General features: G+C 46.2%; 1 protein-coding gene across 1 annotated transcript in view; it reads right to left on the bottom strand.

Moving 5' to 3' along the window:
- Window positions 1-15,851, bottom strand: part of DNAH5 (dynein axonemal heavy chain 5) — a 316,306-nt gene extending 300,455 nt beyond the window's left edge. The window contains exon 1 of the mRNA XM_038392521.2: window positions 15,509-15,851. Within this exon, the coding sequence (XP_038248449.2) occupies window positions 15,509-15,787 (279 nt within the window). The 5' untranslated portion in view covers window positions 15,788-15,851. The remainder of the gene's footprint in view (window positions 1-15,508) is intronic.
- Between the last annotated feature and the right edge of the window lie 2,044 nt (window positions 15,852-17,895).

The following is a 17,895-nucleotide window of genomic DNA, read 5'->3' as shown; positions in this document are numbered from 1 at the left end:
AGTGCTTTTTATGTAGCCTGTTGTAAAACTAGGCAAATATATAGATCATTTGATATACCACCTGGAAGACCTCCAGGGGTATATGTACCTCTGATTGAGAACCACTGGGTTACAATTTATTACACTCTAATAAGTCATAGGTGATGGGGTGTACCTACCACAGGTGGTCCTACCACACCCAGCCACAGGAAAGGAGCAGTGAAGATGTGTCCTCCAGGCCTACCTAGAAAGGCTGCAGGGAAACAGCCAATCAGAGCCCAGCAGGCTCAGGTAAAAGGAACTACAGGGGGGTGGAGTAGATTAATTCCTGACTGGGACCTGAAAAGCATGGATGGGGAGCTTGATGCTAGTCACAGGTGCTCAAGAACAAACCCAGAAGGAGGGTTTGGGGATTCTTGCATTCAGTGAGGCGGGAGAGGAGTTAAGAACCACAGCCCCGATGTCAGAATGAAGAGAAGGGACTATGTGGGTGTGATGTTATCTGATTAAAATACGACCATATAGATCATTGTTGCTACTACTGTTATACAATTGCAACAAAGCTTGTACAAAGTATGTCATGTAAGGTAAATTATGATTTGCTGAATATGTTTATCCTATTTGTAAGCATGTATCATTTAGTATCTGACTTTATGAATATTGACTATGTACCTGTATTTCAAATGTTTGCTCCTGTGGTAACACCCACAAACTATTTAGCCAGCATATTGTGAAGGGACTATTCAAGTTGAATGGCCCATCAAAGAACACTTAACTCACAATAGGCCATGGAAGAAGCCTATCCACACCTGATGGACTTTCATGTGTGGATATTCTAGCTAGAGTATGGGTAATAGCTGCCCGGCCTCAGCAAAGCATGCAAGGGCATGGGACTAGATCATGTTACTAAACCATGTGATAAGAACAGATTTAAGAATTTTACTAAGATGATGTTAAATAAAAAAAAACGGTACAGAGTTTAAGCATAGAAGTTTCGGGTTATCGGGGAATAAAGTACAGATTATCAAGAGGTGCGAAGTTCGGTTTAGGATCGGCTGGCATAAGGAATACATAATCTGAAATATCCCCAATTGGGGGTAAAAGGTTAACGGGTCAAAGTACAGACATTGAGGTCTGAGGGTATATTGTTCATATAATGGCTATGTTCAGGTGTGGAGTATAATGAGTGGATACGATGATGAGGATGGATTGACCCTCATTTGGTGAGATTTAATGTTCAGTGAGTTTATGGTTCCAGATTATATGGTCCAATGGAAAAAGTCTCTCGGTCCCTTTCTTGTAGTTGATGCACGATGTTGTTCCGGCTCACGCCCCCTGGTACTGTCGGTGGCCAGTGATGTGTTTGATGTAGATGTCCCTGGACCATCAGATGGTGTCTGAGACCATGAGGCACCGCATGAGCCATGCATAGCGTCGACCGATCCCACAGGTCCGCAGCACACGCTCATTGCAACTAAACTCCATCTTCTTAGCTGTATTTTTCCACAAGTTGTGCTGAGGGCTTTGTTTGAAACAATGCATTTCCCTCCATATGGCAAAAGCTATAAAAGGCCCTGGAAATATCTCCATTTTGCCTTTTTCCTGCTCTGATCTCTAGACTATGGACTCAGACTAATGGAAGCATTCTAACCAAGAGACTGAGGACCTTCCAGTGATTTGGGAGCAATCAGAGACTTAACCAGGTAGCAGTTTATGCCATCACTGCTTTTGCAAGTTGATCCAAGAACTCTTTACAACACAAAAGCTTACCATTTCCAATATGAAACTGATCTCAAAACTGTATTCACATCTGTAGTATTATGATCTTTTAACCAACACATTCTCTCCTTTTTTAATAAATTTTAGTTGAGTTCAGAGGTGAAAGTAAGCTGGTCCAGTCCGGTATGGTGTACCGGCAAGAGCCGGTATGCCGTGCCAGACCGGACTAGCTTCCCCAGCGGTGATTTAGACAGCCCAGGATTCCAGCTGCTGCGCGGAGCCCCAGGCCCTTTACATCAGTGCTGGATCTCCGGCAGCGGGGCTTGGGCAGTACTTTAAAGGGCCCGGGGCTCCCCGCAGCAGCTGGAGCCCCTGGCCCTTTAAATCACCATTGGAGCCCTGCCACCGCTACCCCAGGGCTCCGGCAGCGGGGCTCAGGCAGCGATTTAAAGGGCCAGGGGCTCTGGCCACTGCAGGAGCCCCAAGCCCTTTAAAGCGCCATCCGAGCCCCACTGCTGGAGCTCCAGCAGTGATTTAAAGGGCCCGAAGCCTGTGGCAGCATTGGCCGGAGCCTCAGGGCCTTCAATTCGCCTCTGAGCCCCGGGGCTTCCAGCCACCTCTGCAACTGGTAGCTCTGGGGTCATTTAAAGGTCCTGGAGCTCCCAGCCACAACCGGAGTCCTGGGGCCTTTAAATCTTGATTTAAAGGCCCCGCCTCTTCTGGTTGGGGCCAAGCTTCTTCTGGTTGAGGCCACGCCCCCACTCAGGACTCCAGCATACCAGTAAGTGCTTCAAGTTACTTTCAGCCCTGGTTTAGTTCATAAGAATTGGCTGTAAGCATGTATTTGGGCAGGATTTGAAATATTCATTAACCTGGGAGGTAATATGCCCAATTCTTTAGAATTGGTAGAACTTTCTGGGTGGAAAGCACAAGGGTAGGTTGCTCTAAGGGAACTGTATTTTGGCTTCTATGTAACCAGTAAGGTATTGTAGCAGTTCTGTTGCTAGCTTGGTGGATCTAAGTATTAGAATAACCACGAGCTTTGGGGATTGTCTGCACCATTCTTTGGAGTTTGCCCTAGTTGAGTAACCTCAGAGTGGCTCCCCAGTCACAGTGCGGGGGAAAAGGCCTAGGGAACTACAGCAGCAAACTGAAAGAAGCAGTATGTGGCTGCTGTGCATAGGGTCCTTGCGCTGGAACCTGGAGTAGTGAAGTGGCTTAAGCCCAGAGAAGGGGACAAGGCTCTATTGGGAAGCTCAATTGAAGGGCAGGACTTAAAGGGACCAGGAGGCAGGGCTGAAGACCCTGGGAAAAGTAGACCAATGGTTGCAGTTGGACTCTTTCTTAAAGGCCTGAGAAAGGGACTAGATTTAGAGGGCTCAGAGACAGGGCTGAAGACTCTAGTAAGGACAAACTGTGTGTTGAACTTTTATTATCTTATTAACTTATTAACTTTATTATTATCACAGACCTAAGAGTGGCTATACTTCAACAAAAAAGCTTCAAAAACAGACTCCAACGAGAGACTGCTGAATTGGAATTAATTTGCAAACTGGATACAATTAACTTAGGCTTGAATAGAGACTGGGAATGGATGAGTCATTACACAAAGTAAAACTATTTCCCCATGGTATTTCTCCCCCCCACCCCACCCCCCACTGTTCCTCTGATATTCTTGTTAACTGCTGAAATTAGCCTACCTTGCTTGTCACTATGGAAGGTTTTCCTCCTTCCCCCCCCCTGCTGTGGGTGATGGCTTATCTTAAGTGATCACTCTCCTTACAGTGTGTATGATAAACCCATTGTTTCATGTTCTCTGTGTGTGTGTGTATATAAATCTCTCCTCTGTTTTTTCCACCAAATGCATCCGATGAAGTGAGCTGTAGCTCACGAAAGCTTATGCTCTAATAAATTTGTTAGTCTCTAAGGTGCCACAAGTACTCCTTTTCTTTTTGTGAATACAGACTAACACGGCTGCTACTCTGAAACCTTTTATTATCTTGGAAGGGGTATTCATAATTTTCATGGTATGAGTGAGCCAGAAGGCTGAGCCACTGAAGACCTGCCCAGGGAGGGCAACAACCTACAGGGGTGCCAGAACCAAGAAAGATTGCAGCACCACACACAGCTGATAAGAGACACTCAGGAAGTATGTCCCCTATCACTCCATAAATCCAGTGTCTTTATTCAGAATATGAGCTTTAGTGTATAGCAAAGTTATGAATTCAAGCTCCCAGGCTTTGGTTTTTTTTTTGGGGGGGGTGCAGGTTTCTTTGAAGATGAGGACAAAGGTCAGATATGGAGTGATCATTTTTTGAAAAGTGTTTGCCCATAGGTGACCGTGGGTTTTGTCTTAATTTTCTGTGTGCACTCATTCAAGAGTGGTGATTTTCTGGTTTCACCCACAATTGTTATTGTGGTTCTTAGTGTACTAGGTGAGGTACACCATATATTGTGATAGGCATGCGTAGCACTCATGGATCTTAAAGTCTGATGTGGGGGGTGTTGATCCTTGTAGCAGTGGAGATAGGTCTGCATGATTTACATCTTTTCTGGCAGGGTCTGGTGCTGCTCTGAGTTGATGGATCCTGGTCTGTGGGGAGCTTGCTTCTGATGAGGTTGGGGAGTCTGAAAGCCAGAAGTGGGGGTCCCCATCAAGTTGTTGTAGTTGTTTGAAAATATACCTTTATAGGTGGGGTGGTAGGTGACAACTAGAGGTACAAAGTCAGAGGGGTTTTTCCCTTGTCTCCCGTAGAGCTAGCTTTAGCATTTAATTTTATTCAGCGGCAATGCAAGGAACTTACATGCCTGTATTCTGTAAAACATTTGCTTCAGCCGTTACCATAACACTTGAGGCCTATGAACTTTGGCACAGATAAACTTCCCTAAGTTTTGGAGACCTGGAAATAGTGTGTAAGGGGGAATTTTGTCCATAACACCACCAACTAACCACAGGAACATGAGCTAACACCAGCTTTTGGATAAAACATCTACAGATGTCCAACCACAAGAGTGTTATGGTAACAAATTGACGTGTATATATAAGTTGAGATCATAAACATACTATTCTATAAGAGGACACCCCAATGTTCATAGGGTGAGGAAATACAAATAAGGAAGATGAGAGAAACCCCTACTGAATATGCATTAGACATAATGACATCAGCGTAACATATTATAAAAGTTGTATCCCAGCCTCTGTGTGGGAGAAGAGAGATGTAGCCCTTTGGAGGTGCCAGGATCATGGCTACTGGTGATGATGAGGAAGGTAATAGTGATGAGAAAGAGAATGGTTAACACTTCAGGTTGTTCTGCAAGGGATGGTGTGAGTATCTGGATGTGCAGATGTACAGTCTATTCTCTATCTACCTTATTGGGTAAGAGTGCTTGTGACTTTGCTAAATGTATTAATAAACTATTGTAAATATAAAAAGGTTCCTACAGTGCGAGTATCGGAACTCTGTACATCAGGATTCCCCACTATATAGTAATTTTAATAATACTGGGCCTGATCTTGGCACAAGAACCTGTCAAACCTCAGTGATATCTAATTAATACATAATCTATAGATCAGACTACATCCTGTATGCACATTCTCTCAGGATATTTGGGTGGCCCATTCCATAATGCAATCCACTTCTCTGGTAGAGTGTCCTTGTTTGGTGAAGGTGGTTTTAAGTGTGTCAAGGTGTCTGTCCTGCACTTTGTCTTCAGAGCATGTTCTGTGGCATCGGTGGGCCTGGCTGTAGATAAGATTTCTTGGGGCAGTTACTAGATCTCTGATAAGTACGATTTGTGGGTTTCTTACCTACAGTTTATCTATAGGGTTCCATTGCTGAAGCTGATCACGGTGTCCAGAAAGCTGATGCTAGTGTGGGGTGTTAACGGGTCACTTCACCTTGAATGGTCCTTTAGAATGCATGCTAACTACTTATGCTAAACTCAGAGGTGAAAGTAAGCCGGTACGCCCCAGTACGGCATACCGGTAAGAGCCGGTGCGCCGTACCAGGACCAGCTTTCCCAGATGGCAATTTAAAGCCCTGGGTAGCGGTGGCGCGGCTGCAGCAGGGATTTAAAGGCCCCCAGAGCTCCAGCCACTGCTACTGCCCCGGCCCTTTAAATCTCCACCTGAGCCCTGCTGCCAAAGCCCTGGGGTAGCGGCGGCGGGGCTCTGGCGGGGATTTAAAGGGCCCTGGAGCTCCAGCCCCCACTACCGCCCCAGAGCCCTTTAAATCCCCTCCTAAGCCCTGCTGCCCAAGCCCTGGGGTAGCAGCGGTGAGGCTCTGGCAGCAATTTAAAGGGCCCCGAAGCTCCATCCCCCGCTACCGCCCCAGGCCTTTAAATCCCCACCTGAGCCCTGCTGCCCGAGCCCTGGGGTAGTGGTGGTGGGATTTAAAGGGCCCCGGAGCTCCAGCCCCACTAGCCCCCCTGGGCCCTTTAAATTGCCACCTGAGCCCTGCCGCCCGAGCCCTGGGGTAGTGGCAGTGGGGCTCAAGCGGGGATTTAAAGGGCCCCGGAGCTCCAGCCGCCACTATCGCCCGGGGCATTTAAATCCCCGCCAGAGCCCTGCTGCCGAAGCCATGGGGTAGCAGCGGCGGGGCTCCAGAGTGGATTTAAAGGGTCGGGGCGGTAGCGGCAGCTGGAGCCCCAGGGCCCTTTAAATCCCTGAGGGAGTCAAGCCACCGCTACCCCAGGGCTCAGGTAGCAGGGCTCAGGCAGCTGCTACCACAGTGGAGCCCCAGGCCCTTTAAAGCTCTGCCAGGGCCCAGAGGTAGTGGTGGCAGCCTGGAGCCTCCAGGGCTCCTCAGTGATTTAAAGGGCCAGGTTTCCAGATGCGATAGCAGCAGCTGGAGCCCTGGGCCCTTTAAATTGTCCCTGAGTCCCAGGGTTTCCAGCCGCCTCTGCAGCTGGTAGCTCGGGGGTGATTTAAAGGGCCTCGGGCTCTCAGCCGCCACTACCACAGCTGGAGCCTGGCCCTTTAAATCAAGATTTAAAGAGCCTGGGGATTTAAGGCCCCACCTCTTCTGGTTAAGGCCACACCTCCTCCAGTTGAGGCCATGCCCCCTGCTCAGGACTCAGATATACCGGGTAAGTCCTCTAACTTACTTTCACCCCGGCTATTTGTTCCCCCTGGCATTTAGCTGTGACACAGGGTACCTTTCCCAGAGCTGAAGAGCTCTCAATCAGTCAAAAACGTTTTTTCCACCAACAGAAGTTTGTCCAATAAAAGATGTTACCTCACCCACCTTGTCTCTCTAATATCCTGGGACCGACCTGACTATGACACTGCAAACATATAATACATCACAGGGAAAGAAGATGCCAACGCTCTGAACAGCATGTCCAAGTGGGTCACTTTCAAAATCATCCTGAGTACCTGCGGCAATTGAAATAAGGGTTGTATAAGAGGAACTTGTTCCTGACCATGCATTGCCAGTCCATGTTGGCTATTAGACCTAAAGGCAGGTTTCTAAGTTTGGTCTGGTATTTGAGATGTAGTAGAAGTGACTAAAAGGGTTCCAGTAACTTGACTTAAGCAAAGCTTTTTAATTGGAATTTCCTTTACTTCACTATTACATATGGTCAAGATGATCTACTAGTTTGTCTTGCTTCTTATTTCAGAGAGAAAAACTGACCTGCCCTTTCCTTCTCTCTGTATTCATGTTTGTCTATTTTATAACTGTTACCCCACCCACCCTAACGCATTTACGTAGCATTATCAAGTTGAAAAATTGCAAGTTGAAAAATTGTGTAACTGCATAATTCTATTAGATATCCTGTGAAACATGATAGTTAGAAATATATACTAGCTATAAATTTAGTTTTCTACACTTTCCATTCTGTTTGTGTGAAAATCAATTACATAAACCCATTTTACATCAAGTGGGCTTTTAAATGCTAAGTTTACATTAACAGACTCCAATTAAATAATAAAACAAAACATTTGACTCTATGGTCATAGGTGCTGGGGCAACCGTAATGACCTACACACCCAAAAATGGGGCAAATATTGGGAGTTAAAATTGCCTCATTAACTGTAACTTAAGCATTCGCATTTAGTGCAAAGTGTGACTTGCCTATCTTATTCACATACATCAAATGAAATTAATTTTGGAAGTTCTGTAGTCATGTTTCTACTTATTTTTAATAAGCCTACATTAACATTTTCTACACTACAACTGTCTAGGGTTTATGCAGGACCCTTTGGTAAGTAAGGCACAATTCCTTACCTGTACTAATTAGCAAAGATAAGTAAGCCTTTACATATCTGAATTTGTTTTAATTAACATCTAGTTATTTCAGCTAAAGACTTCATAAGAACTTTTATTAAAATAAGGTGCTCTTAATTTGTAATACAAATAGTAAAAGTATCCACACACTTCCACTGCAGCTGCAGGTTTAAATTCCAACCAGCTTAGGTATTTTGGGTCCCATTTCTACATAGACACTCAGATTAGTGTTTATCCAATACTGGAACTTCTAGAGAAAAGATGTAACACAAGGGGCCAGAAGATACTTTTCACCAGCTGTGGGCTCTTTTCTTGGTTAGCATACAAGATACTGGATGTTCCTCCTTCCCCCTTTAATGTAGCCTGTTGCCCATAATACACATTGCTCACCATATACTGCTATCCTGAGTATCCCAGGGAAACTCTACTGTTCTTCTAGATGTAGCTGGTGTACAATAGTTTCTTACATTTAGCAGCTATTTTTGAAGACATCAGTGTGTCCATGATTTTACTTCTGTGTTCCGCTGAGCTCAGCAGTCCTTCTGCTCAGAGCTAGAATGCATTTTTTTTTTATTGCCCTGCTATTTGGGTGCTCAACCTCTTCTGTATTCCATGTGCCTTTATCAATAATAGATTCAGTTCTAGATTCCACATACACCCTTGTTCTTTGACATTCTAACAGATCATAAACTGCACAGAAAAATGAGTATCAATCCTTAGGCCTGGACTACACTAGAAAATTAGGTCAGCATAACTACATTGTGGCTGTGTCACACCCCTAAGTGGAATAGTTAAGCCAACCGAAGTCCCCATATAGACAGCATTAGGTTGACAGAAGTATTCTTCCATTGATCTATTTACCACCTCAAAAAGTGGATTACCGATGCCATCAGGAAAATCCTTCCTCTGTGCATAGATTGTCTACACTGCAGTGGCACACCTGTGCCGCTGCAGCATTTTAAATGTAGACAAGCCCTTAGCATAGCACTGCCACCATGACCGATACTGTGGTTTATACCACTGTCTCCCTTTGAGTTCCTACATCTGGCAGGGATCAACTACATACACTGTTAATTGCAAGGATGGCAACCTAGCTCACAACTCTCTAGGTACAGAAATAAAGTAGTCCAATAGTTGGTTAACTGCTTGGGATGGTATATAGATTTAAATATGACTATGTATATCATTGTTGCTACCACTATTATACAATTGCAACAAAGCTTGTACAAAGTATGTCATGTAAGGTGTCAATGGAAAAATTATGGTTTGCGGAATAGGATTATCCTATTTGTATGCATGTATCATTGTAGTATCTGAAGTTATGAATATTGACCACATACCTGTATTTCAAATGGGTTTGCTCCTGTGATAACACCCACAAGGCAGTTTACATAAGTCTAGCCAGCAGATTGTGAATGGAGTATTCTAGTTGATGGCCCATCAACAAAACGCAATGGGCCATGGAAGAAGCTTATCCCTACCTAATGGACTTTCCTGGGGACGTTCCAACCAGAATATGGGTAATGGCCACTGCTATGACTCATCCAAGTAGGCACGGACATGTGATTAGATCATGTGGTACTAATCCATCTTGTGCCTGTACTTTTCCATAAACTATGCTAAGGATTTTGCTTAGAACAGTGAGTTTCCCGCCACCTGATAGAAGCTAAAAAAGGCTCTGGAAGTATCTCTATTTTGCCTCTTTCCTGCTCTGCTCTCTGGATTATGAATTTATACTAATGGGAGCATTCTAACCAAGGGACTAAGGACATTCCAATCATTTGGAAGCAACCAGAGACTTAACACGTCAGCAGTTATCTCATCACTGCTTCAAGCCTGATCCAAAAACTTTGCAATTGTTGTAGGTATTTGATTCTTTTAACCCATTTTAACTCTCACCTCTTTCTTATCTAATATCTAAAGGTTTATTTATGCTAAAAGATTGGCAATAGGGTGATTATTGGGTAAGATCTAAGTTGTATAGGGACCTGGGTATGTGGCTGGTCCTTTGGGATCAGAAGAACCCTTTGGTTGATGAAATTGGTTTTAAATAACCACTCATCATTAAGTCTACTGTCTGGGTGTTGAAACAAGGACGTGAATACCTAAAGAGGCTGCAGTTCTGTATTCTTGTTAGCCAGTGGGGTGAGACAAAAGTTTACTTTTGTTGCTGGTTTGGTATATCATATGGAAGAATAAGCACCAGTTGGAGGTGTATCTGCCCTATTTCTCAGCAGTTTGTCCTGAATTTGGTATTCTCGGTTGTGACCCTTCTTATGAAGGTTTTGTAGCCTGTTCTTGGTACTTGAACCTAGGCCTAAAGGCAATCAAGTCATGTAAATTGTGTGTGGATTAAAAGCCACAGTGTCTCCCTCAACTCTGTGCAAAGAAGCATGAAGCAAATGTTAAAACCCAGTCTATTGGGGGAGGGGGCTGTACTAAGAGACCAGTAGCCCAAATCTGCACCATGTTAGACCCCACACAGGTGTCAATTTTCTATCAAGTGGATTGTTGTGATGTTTATAAAGCAGGCTTTGAACAGCAACACTGCCACCTCCTCAACTGTAGGGCAGCTGCTTGCAGGCCTACAAACAATTAAAGCACCAAAATCTCCAGTTCATGGCTCCACCTTCTCACTGAACTGATTAAGAAATAACACACTACAAAATATATTCAGTATTATCTAGTGTGGCAAAAGTGGAATATTCATATGGCTGTCTTTCAAAGCAGATCATATGAAAGTGAAAAGTTGATTTCTAGACAGAAAGGTAGTTGGAAAAAACATTTAAGGGCTTTCTGGCAGAAATCAATGCACATATCCTGCCTACTCTGGCCTCTGCTTTTGACCATTTTACCTTTAATCACTTTTATACTCTAATTCCCAAGATCACACCTAAGCTTTGAAAGAAATGAGTATTCATTTAGCCCACTGATAAAGCTCTTGTTAACATTCATAACTATTTGGAATGATTTTCTATAAAACTTCTCTGCTGAAATACAGTAAAATAATGTTGCCAAGATCATATAAATTTCACTCAATCCCAAAGCCCAGGCATCTTAGTCTTGTCACTTCTCAACACTTACCTAGTCATTGATTTCAGTGTTTCGTTTTTATTCCCTCTGTTCTAATTGGAGGCTGTGTTTCTGCTTATGTTGCAAGTTCTTTGGGGGTAGGGAGTGTTTTTTCTGTGGATGAGTACAATCCTTTCACCATAGGACTATAGTCCTGATTGGGAACCCTGGACACTACTACAACAGTGATATGTTTTGGTAGCTAGTTGACTCTAGATAGTCATTTTGGTATAGCAGCAAGTCTCTCATGTACCAAATGATTCAAGTACCACTACTGAAACATTAACAGATATCGTAATCAAGTTCAATTTGGCACTTAACAGCAATATGCATTGCCAGACAAAGTGACCTAAATGCATACATGACCTTCAGTTCTGAAAGGCAACTACATTCTGTGGTTTTAATGAGTAAAATTTGGCCCACCTGAAAACTATTGTAATTACATCTATTTTAATAAATCTGTTTTAGAAACTATTTATTTTGTAATGCCTACATAAAAGTAATTCCACACCTCCACAGGATAGATCTGCTACCACTGAGGCCTTGATTTGAGGATGGCTGTGAATTCTTAAACATATTCAACCATCAGTAGGCCTGGACACTGAACTGTGGGTAATTGGTATCTTCAACAGTTTTGCCTGTTACCTTCAGTAATTTCTCATCTCTAGCACCAATGAGGCATTAGTGTATAGTATATAGAATAGTATAGTGACAAAAGAGGACTCATTTTCCTTCACCCCGCAGCTGCACAACCAGGAGGACTAAGGAAAAGCAAGATAATATACCCCAACATTTGAACAGTGCCACAACTTAAAAGGGCAAGTTTAACTGAAAGTAAAGGGATAAAAAGAGGGGAAAAAATGGCTTCTGCCACCAACTGAAGTTAGTGGGTTTGCACAGACTGTGAGAAGAGTTTGTGGCAGGTTAGACTAGATATTAGACAAATATTACAGAGAATATTGGACAGTGGAGAAGTTTTTTCAAGTTAAGAAGAGGAAGCTCCTCTCACTTGACAGATTTAAGTTAAGGTAGGAGAGACCGTGTAGTGAACCTGCACTTGCAGAGGATGGACTCCATAAACAAATCTGTTTTTATCTGTGATTGTAGACAAACATTTGGTCAACCAAAAAGAAAAGGAGTACTTGTGGCACCTTAGAGACTAACAAATTTATTAGAGCATAAGCTTTCGTGAGCTACAGCTCACTTCATCGGATGCATTTGGTGGAAAAAACAGAGGGGAGATTTATATACACACACAGAAAACATGAAACAATGGGTTTATCATACACACTGTAAGGAGAGTGATCACTTAAGATAAGCCATCACCAGCGGGGGGGAGGAAAACCTTTCATGGTGACAAGCAAGGTAGGCTAATTTCCAGCAGTTAACAAGAATATCTGAGGAATAGTGGGGGGGAGAAATACCATGGGGAAATAGTTTTACTTTGTGTAATGACTCATCCATTCCCAGTCTCTATTCAAGCCTAAGTTAATTGTATCCAGTTTGCAAATTAATTCCAATTCAGCAGTCTCTCGTTGGAGTCTGTTTTTGAAGCTTTTTTGTTGAAGGATAGCCACTCTTAGGTCTCAGAGTAGCAGCCGTGTTAGTCTGTATTCGCAAAAAGAAAAGGAGTACTTGTGGCACCTTAGAGACTCGAGTGACCAGAGAGATTGAAGTGTTCTCCAACTGGTTTTTGAATGTTATAATTCTTGACGTCTGATTTGTGTCCATTCATTCTTTTACGTAGAGACTGTCCAGTTTGGCCAATGTACATGGCAGAGGGGCATTGCTGGCACATGATGGCATATATCACATTGGTAGATGCGCAGGTGAACGAGCCTCTGATAGTGTGGCTGACGTGATTAGGCCCTATGATGGTACCCAGAAGTCACCTACTACAGGACAGGCCCAACAAAGAAAATAACAGAACGCCACTAGCCATCACCTTCAGCCCCCAACTAAAACCTCTCCAACGCATCATCAAGGATCTACAACCTATCCTGAAGGACGACCCATCACTCTCACAGATCTTGGGAGACAGGCCAGTCCTTGCTTACAGACAGCCCCCCAATCTGAAGCAAATACTCACCAGCAACCACACACCACACAACAGAACCACTAACCCAGGAACCTATCCTTGCAACAAAGCCCGTTGCCAACTCTGTCCACATATCTATTCAGGGGATACCATCATAGGGCCTAATCACATCAGACTAACACGGCTGCTACTCTGAAACCTGTCATTAGGTCAACCAGTATTTAGTTGTTTTCTGGCATTCCCCAATCCTTATCTAGTCATGCTTAAGAAAGCAATGTATTAGTATTACTTTTGGACTGCTGAGGTCTCATTGGATGCAGTAGGCCTTATGAACTATCAACACCTTGCTCTTTGATGAAAGGTAGTCATGTGAGTATCCATTAAAAGCCTTAGGCTGTAAATCTTGATATTCATCAGCCTTCCTGATTATACATACTGTTGGGCCCTGGACAAAAGGAGAAGTTAATTGAATTAGTTTAGCCTGAAAGTCTCTCTTGAAGTCTAACCATGCAAAGGTCTATATAAGTAACCGATTTCAAGGCTTATGTCAACAATACTAAGGGCCAAGTAACTGCCATGGCAGCAAATAGTCATAAACCTGACCACATCAGCATACATTTAGAGGCTAATTGATTTTTTTTTTTTGAGCTCCCTGGATGAGTTGACAGCCTTTTGGATTATCAGATTGTGATAAACCCATATGGATATCTTGTGTTCAATATCATGAAGCTGCCTCCCCCATGGCTACTGTGTGGTTTCCTGCTGTGCTCCTGAGAGTTCAGCTAAAGTACTCAATCCCTTAGTCTTTTGCACCACCTCCCTTTGCAGATCTATGCTTCCCTGGGCTCCTCTTCCCCTTAAGACTGCCCCTTTTCTTCCAGACAAAGAAGACACGGTTTCTTCCTACAGTTGCCCCTACTGCTCCTAGCACAGGGAAAGGGAGAGTTAAAACCCTAGCACCCCTTCCCTGGAGCAGTGGGGGAAGGTGCCAGGACCTTTACACCCCTATTCAGGCTTAAAGAGAGGGGCCAGGATCATTGCTCTCCCCATCTCCCTGCCAAGAAGAGCAGCAGTGGCAGCTTCATCCAGGCAAGACAAATATTCACACTCATGATGGGGAAAGGGATCCCCACAGGCAGGTGAGTTTAAGGGGATGAATGGATTGAGGAAATTGGTAGTAAGGCTGCTGGAGATCAGGCAACTCAGCTGACAGCTGCAGAGAGGCTCAGAGCACTGCTGTTCAATTCAGATCACCTCCCAGGGCAAGCACTGTGCATGCCCTTCCTCCTCCACTTACACACACCTGAGTGCTCCTTCTCAGGCCACCCTAACCCCGAGGGGTGGGGAAGTTAAGGCCAGCCTACAAATTTGCAAGGCAAATTCCTGGCGTGAGCCAGGGCTAGTGCGTGGCTGAAAACAGAGCAGCCAGGGCACTAACAGCAGGGTAAAACATGTTTGGAAGCATTTAAGAAGGGCAGCTCCTTTTCCTTCCCCTCAAACTCAGGCCTTTGGAGGTCATTCCTTTCAACTAAACCGAGGAGTCCTTGTGGCACCGTAGAGACTAACAAATGTATTGGGGCACAAGCTTTCGTGGGCTGGAACCCACTTCATCAGACTTAGGGAGTGAAAAGTCTAGTAGGCAGGCGTGTGTGTGTGTACAATTACAGCCCATGAAGAGATGGGAATTGCAAGTGTGCGATGAGAGCACGGCTGTTGGGCGGAAAGTCGTGACAAGGGGACACCTATAGGTGCCTGGCAATACTTGGAAGGTCCGGTTGGGCTGAATGCCTCTTCGTCCCTTCTCCCCCCAGGGGAAATCGCCTTCTACAGGCAATAGACCAGTCATAGAATCATAGAATCATAGAATCTCAGGGTTGGAAGGGACCTCAGGAGGTCATCTAGTCCAACCCCCTGCTCAAAGCAGGACCAATCCCCAATTTTTGCCCCAAATGGCCCCCTCAGGGATTGAACTCACAACCCTGGGTTTAGCAAGCTAATGCTCAAACCATTTTATTCTAGTCGTTTTCCTTTGAAAGGCCTGTCAGCCTGGGCTCATGACCCAGGGTCAGGGCTCCCGACTCCCATATCGCCCATGACCCCACCTCGGGTCGCCTGACGAGTCCTTTGCCCGGAAGAGGCTGAAAGCCCCTGTTTGAGGGCGCCGCTCGGCTTGCCCCGGCGCGCGCTCAGGGTGCGGGGGGGGGGGGGGGCAGCTGCTGCGGGGAGGAGGCTGAGCCCGCGCGGGGGCGCGCGTGACGGATGTCCGGACCGAGTCTCTCTCGCTCCCCGCCCCCGGCCGCGACGCGCACCCGCGGTAGCCGGGCCCCGGCCGCAGCGCGGTGAGCGCTCTGGCCCACGTGGCCCGGCGGGCAAAAGGCTCCGCGTTGCTTCTCTCCCGCGGGGGGAGCAGCAGAGCCCCTCCCCCGCCGCCCCGCTTCGGGCCGGAAGAAACACCGCGCGCGCGCCTCACCTGCATTTCTTTGATGTTCTCCACCGGCGCGATGGGCTGGGCGGGCCTGGGGTGGCGATAGCCCGGCTTGGCTTGGGGCTGCGCTCTGCCCGGGGGGGCGGCAGCAACCGCCCTACGTTGATCCCCCGCCCCCTTCTCCATCGCCGGCGCCCCCCTCTTGCTGCGCGGGGCAGCGCCGGGCGCCCGCCGCCGCCGCGCGCTCCGCCTGCGCCCTCCTCCGCCGGCTTCCCGGCCAGCCCCGCGGGCCCTGTTTGCTGCTGCTGCTGCTGCTGTTTCCATGGCGAGGAGGAATCCTTAGACGCTCGCTCATGGGCCCCGACAACGGCCTCCCCCCGCCCGGGACGCTCCCCCCAGCGGCCTCACTCCGGCAATTAAAGAGCACGTGCCTTGCGTTGCCGCTGGGTTTCCAGCCCGCCGGCTCTCGCTTTGAATACCCGTGATCTGCCTGCGTGCCACAGCCGGGGTCGAGAACAGCCTTCTCACCACCTAGCCCCAAGTCGTAACATTTGCATGCTCAAGACCTGCCAAACCAATCCGTCCCCTTGAACCCTAACAGCTGCCATGTCAGCGTGGGAATGGTCCTTCTCCCCCACACGTGTTTTTGCCACCTCCTTTTTACGTTCCCAAACAATACAACTTCAACTGGCATTTAAAAGCAGATTTAATTAAACACCCCAGGCCAGGAGTGCATGGGCCAAAGCCCTGCCCTTGTCAGGGGGAGCAAAACCACCTGCCTCTCTGCTGGAATGGAGTCGGAAAATCCACAGGGCTAGTTTTATGTTGTATCCAGTCACCTACACTGGAACGACTCAGGCATGGGATAATTTGTTCCTCTTCGCAGCATACTGAGCCCTTGCAGCTCCAAGCAACCGGGAACCCTCAGTGCCATTTTACAGTCCCTGCTTGGGTAAATCTTTGAGCTTAGATATTAGTGCATGAAGTCTCCAATATTTCTACTACTCTGCATCTGCTGCTATCACTGCTAAGTATGTGTGGAGCTTGCCCCAGCCCTCTCCAGGACAGCGACACCAAAGTGAAAGCTGCGCTGCCAGTGGAGAAGCAAGTGACCATCACTGTGTAGAAGCTTGCAACACCAGATTGCTACCCATCCGTCAGGAATCAATTTGGAGTTAGAAAATCCACCATAGGGGCTGCTATGATGCAAGTGTGCAGAGCCATTAATCACATGCTGCTATGAATCACTGAGTGATTCTGGGCAACAAGCAGGACGGTGGATGGTTTTGCACCAGTAGGGTTCCCAAACTCCGGGGGGCGGGGGCGATAGATGGCACACACATCCCTATTTTAGCACCCAACCACCTTGCCACAGAGTACATCAACAGAAAGGGCTACGTTTTTTGGACATCAGTGTGGGATGGTCAGGGAAGGTATATGACACATGCATCTTTAATATCACAGGCCTGTTCGGAAAGCTGCAAGCAGGGACTTGCTTTCCAGACCAGAGGATTACCACTGGGATGTTCAATTGCAAATAGTGATTCTGGGAGACCCAGCCTACCCCTTACTCTTGTAGCTCATGGAGTCATTTTCATTTCACAAATGCCAATCGTGTCTCTCAAAAGTCAGTGTATGTATGGCTCTGATAGTCTGTACTCTCCATCGGGGCATAGTAGTAGGAGTATTGCAGAGGCCCCGGATGCCACTTAGAGAGAGGGAGAGGGTGAGTGAATGAGTGAGTGTGTGTGTGTTCGTTCCAGAATGCAGTTCTCTATGGGTGACAGAGGGAGACAAGCACAGGTCTGTTGAACCTGAAGGTCAATAAGAGTCTCTAGCATGTCTCCTTACTGCTTGAGAAGTGCTAGTATGTCCTGCTACACTGCATGTCTCTCTCTTTCTCCTGTGCTTTTCTCCTCTCTGCTCTATCCTGGTCTATGAGATCAATCCTTCAAGCCCTGTAGTCGGTATCCGAAGCACCAGAGACTTTCAGGATCTTTTGGAACATGTCATCCTGTGTCCTCTTCCTTCTCATCTTTATCTGGCTGAGCCACTCCACTGGTGTGGATAGAGAGACCCTCAAGGCCACATTTGCATCTGCAAAAGATACAATGCACCAGGGTACTGTTGAGAGTGTATTCAAAAGATAAATGGAAATTTGGTATACTGAACTCACTCCCCTTGATCGACACAAGTTACAAGCACTACATTCTCACTTCTTGGGATTCATATAGCACAGCGGCACTCCCAGCCATGGTGAGTTCAGCCAGGAGGTGGCGGGGAGGAAGGGGAGCTGGGACAAAAAAAAAAAAGTGTGTGGGCGGAGCTCACTGGTATCAGTAAATGTGAAGAGGGCAACTGAACTGAATACTGACACCGTTTTCCACGGGCAGTGGTAATTTTAGCTGATATCTCACTCCTGAGGGGAACAG

Source organism: Dermochelys coriacea, chromosome 2, assembly GCF_009764565.3.
Source record: "Dermochelys coriacea isolate rDerCor1 chromosome 2, rDerCor1.pri.v4, whole genome shotgun sequence".
NCBI lineage: Eukaryota > Metazoa > Chordata > Testudines > Dermochelyidae > Dermochelys > Dermochelys coriacea.
The sequence above is the reverse complement of the archived record's forward strand: the minus strand, read 5'-3'. Positions and strand labels throughout refer to the sequence as shown.